Source organism: Amphimedon queenslandica, unplaced genomic scaffold (genome assembly GCF_000090795.2).
Source record: "Amphimedon queenslandica unplaced genomic scaffold, v1.1 AMPQUscaffold_12672, whole genome shotgun sequence".
In the NCBI taxonomy this organism is placed as follows: domain Eukaryota; kingdom Metazoa; phylum Porifera; class Demospongiae; order Haplosclerida; family Niphatidae; genus Amphimedon; species Amphimedon queenslandica.
This window is the reverse complement of record NW_003547092.1, coordinates 28,208-29,902: the sequence shown is the minus strand read 5'-3', so window position 1 is coordinate 29,902 and position 1,695 is coordinate 28,208. Positions and strand designations below refer to the sequence as shown.

The following is a 1,695-nucleotide window of genomic DNA, read 5'->3' as shown; positions in this document are numbered from 1 at the left end:
TTGTACACATGCTATATAATATGATCCCTCTATAGTATAGTCATCAAGTTGTTATGAAGCTTTCTCCAATGACTCCTCCCCATGCGTTGAAGTTTAGAAATTGGCCTATCAGCTTTCAAACAAATCCCAATAAGTATATTCCATGGAAAGTGAACAGTAACTATCAGTTGTTGCATTATGATGACTCCTCACTTGTATAAGTGGGAAAATAATGTATTGTAAAATCAAGAAGAATACAACAAGAATAACTTATAATAATTCAGTGTATTACAAGCACACAGGCAAATGAAATGAATAATGTAAAATGTTAGTAAGTGCGTGTGTATGCATGTATAATAATAATTATTAATAATTATCACAGGTTCTAGCTGTCTCATGTAAGAAATCCTTTCACTTCAGCTTTTGCTTCTCCAAATTCCTCTGGATAATCTTCACAAACTTGAAGTACTTTCCTCCAGGTCACTCCTTTATTGGACTTTATCCATCTCCTTTATCCATGAAATGCATAATGTAAAGTGTTAGTATAAGTGTGGCACATGCATGTACATGAATGATAATTGAATGTCAAAAAAGAAAGTCAAAGTTACATAGTCATGCTTCACAGTTTATATAGTCATCCACATGAAAAAGTTAATTTCAAATAACTGCACAATACTTTTGGGTGGGCCTGGCCGACCCTGGCCCACCCCGCCTAGACCCACCCCTGGCACTGTCTGATGATAGGAATCCTTCCACATCAGCTTTTACTCTTCCAAGTTGGTCTGGATAATCATCACAAACTTGAAGTACTTTCCTCCAGGTCACTCCTTTATTGGAGTCTATCCATCTCTGGAACACTAGTATGAGCTTATCAGAGGCTGCCATTGGACTATGCAACAAGTCAGTCACATCAACATCAAGTGCAGTACCAATAGTTGAATAATGAGCAGCAGAACTTGTGAATAATCTATGGAGGTCACTCTTTTGAGGCTTCTCATCTAACTGGAGGTCTGTAGTATATTACAAATATGAAATAATAATAATGATAAAAATAATTTGACCAGTAATTCCTTACTTTCATCTGATGACTGATCATTAACTTGTTTTATTTGTGTTTTATTGTCATTCTCAACAGGTCCTATTCACAAGTGATAAATTATAAATAATAATTATTAGCATACACATACCTGATTCAAACCAGTACCAATGATCACTACTAATAGCAGCTGACACTGAACAAACAGTACAATTGACAATATGACCACCCTCCCTGGGTCTAACAATACAGTAGCATCTATTCCTCTTTGAAAGGCAAGCAAATGCATTGACATAATTATGCTTGAGGTGCATGGCATCACTGCTATTATCAATAGCTGTTGTGAGTAGCTTACGTACTAATGGACAGTGCTGGGTAGGACCAGTAAAGTACACTTCAATATGAGTGTAACGGTTGATGAGGTGAAGTGAGTCCTCCTTCCCTTCGAAGGTTATCTTGAGGGACATGGCATCTCGAAATTTGTAATACTCTGGCGTGGACGGAGAGATTTTAGTAACGCATTCTTTCTGGTTGAGTAGGTGTACGATGGTTAAAGGGAACAATCCTGTAGGAACTGGTAGGATCTCTTCACTCTCCTCTTCCCTCCAGACTATGAGAAGTGGCTTAGCATTAGTCTCCTTAATTGAAACTGGTTCATTGTATGAAGGAAGAGCATAAGG

The 1,695-nt window shown here is 37.5% G+C and overlaps 1 protein-coding gene across 1 annotated transcript in view; it reads right to left on the bottom strand.

Moving 5' to 3' along the window:
• Positions 1–373: 373 nt before the first annotated feature.
• Positions 374–1,695, bottom strand: part of LOC109587158 (uncharacterized) — a 7,369-nt gene continuing 6,047 nt past the window's right edge. Inside the window, exons 9-12 of the mRNA XM_020003394.1 lie at positions 1,167–1,653; positions 1,055–1,117; positions 656–989; positions 374–488 (exon numbers count right to left, since the gene is read on the bottom strand). Coding sequence (XP_019858953.1) covers positions 374–488; positions 656–989; positions 1,055–1,117; positions 1,167–1,653 — 999 coding nt within the window. The remainder of the gene's footprint in view (positions 489–655; positions 990–1,054; positions 1,118–1,166; positions 1,654–1,695) is intronic.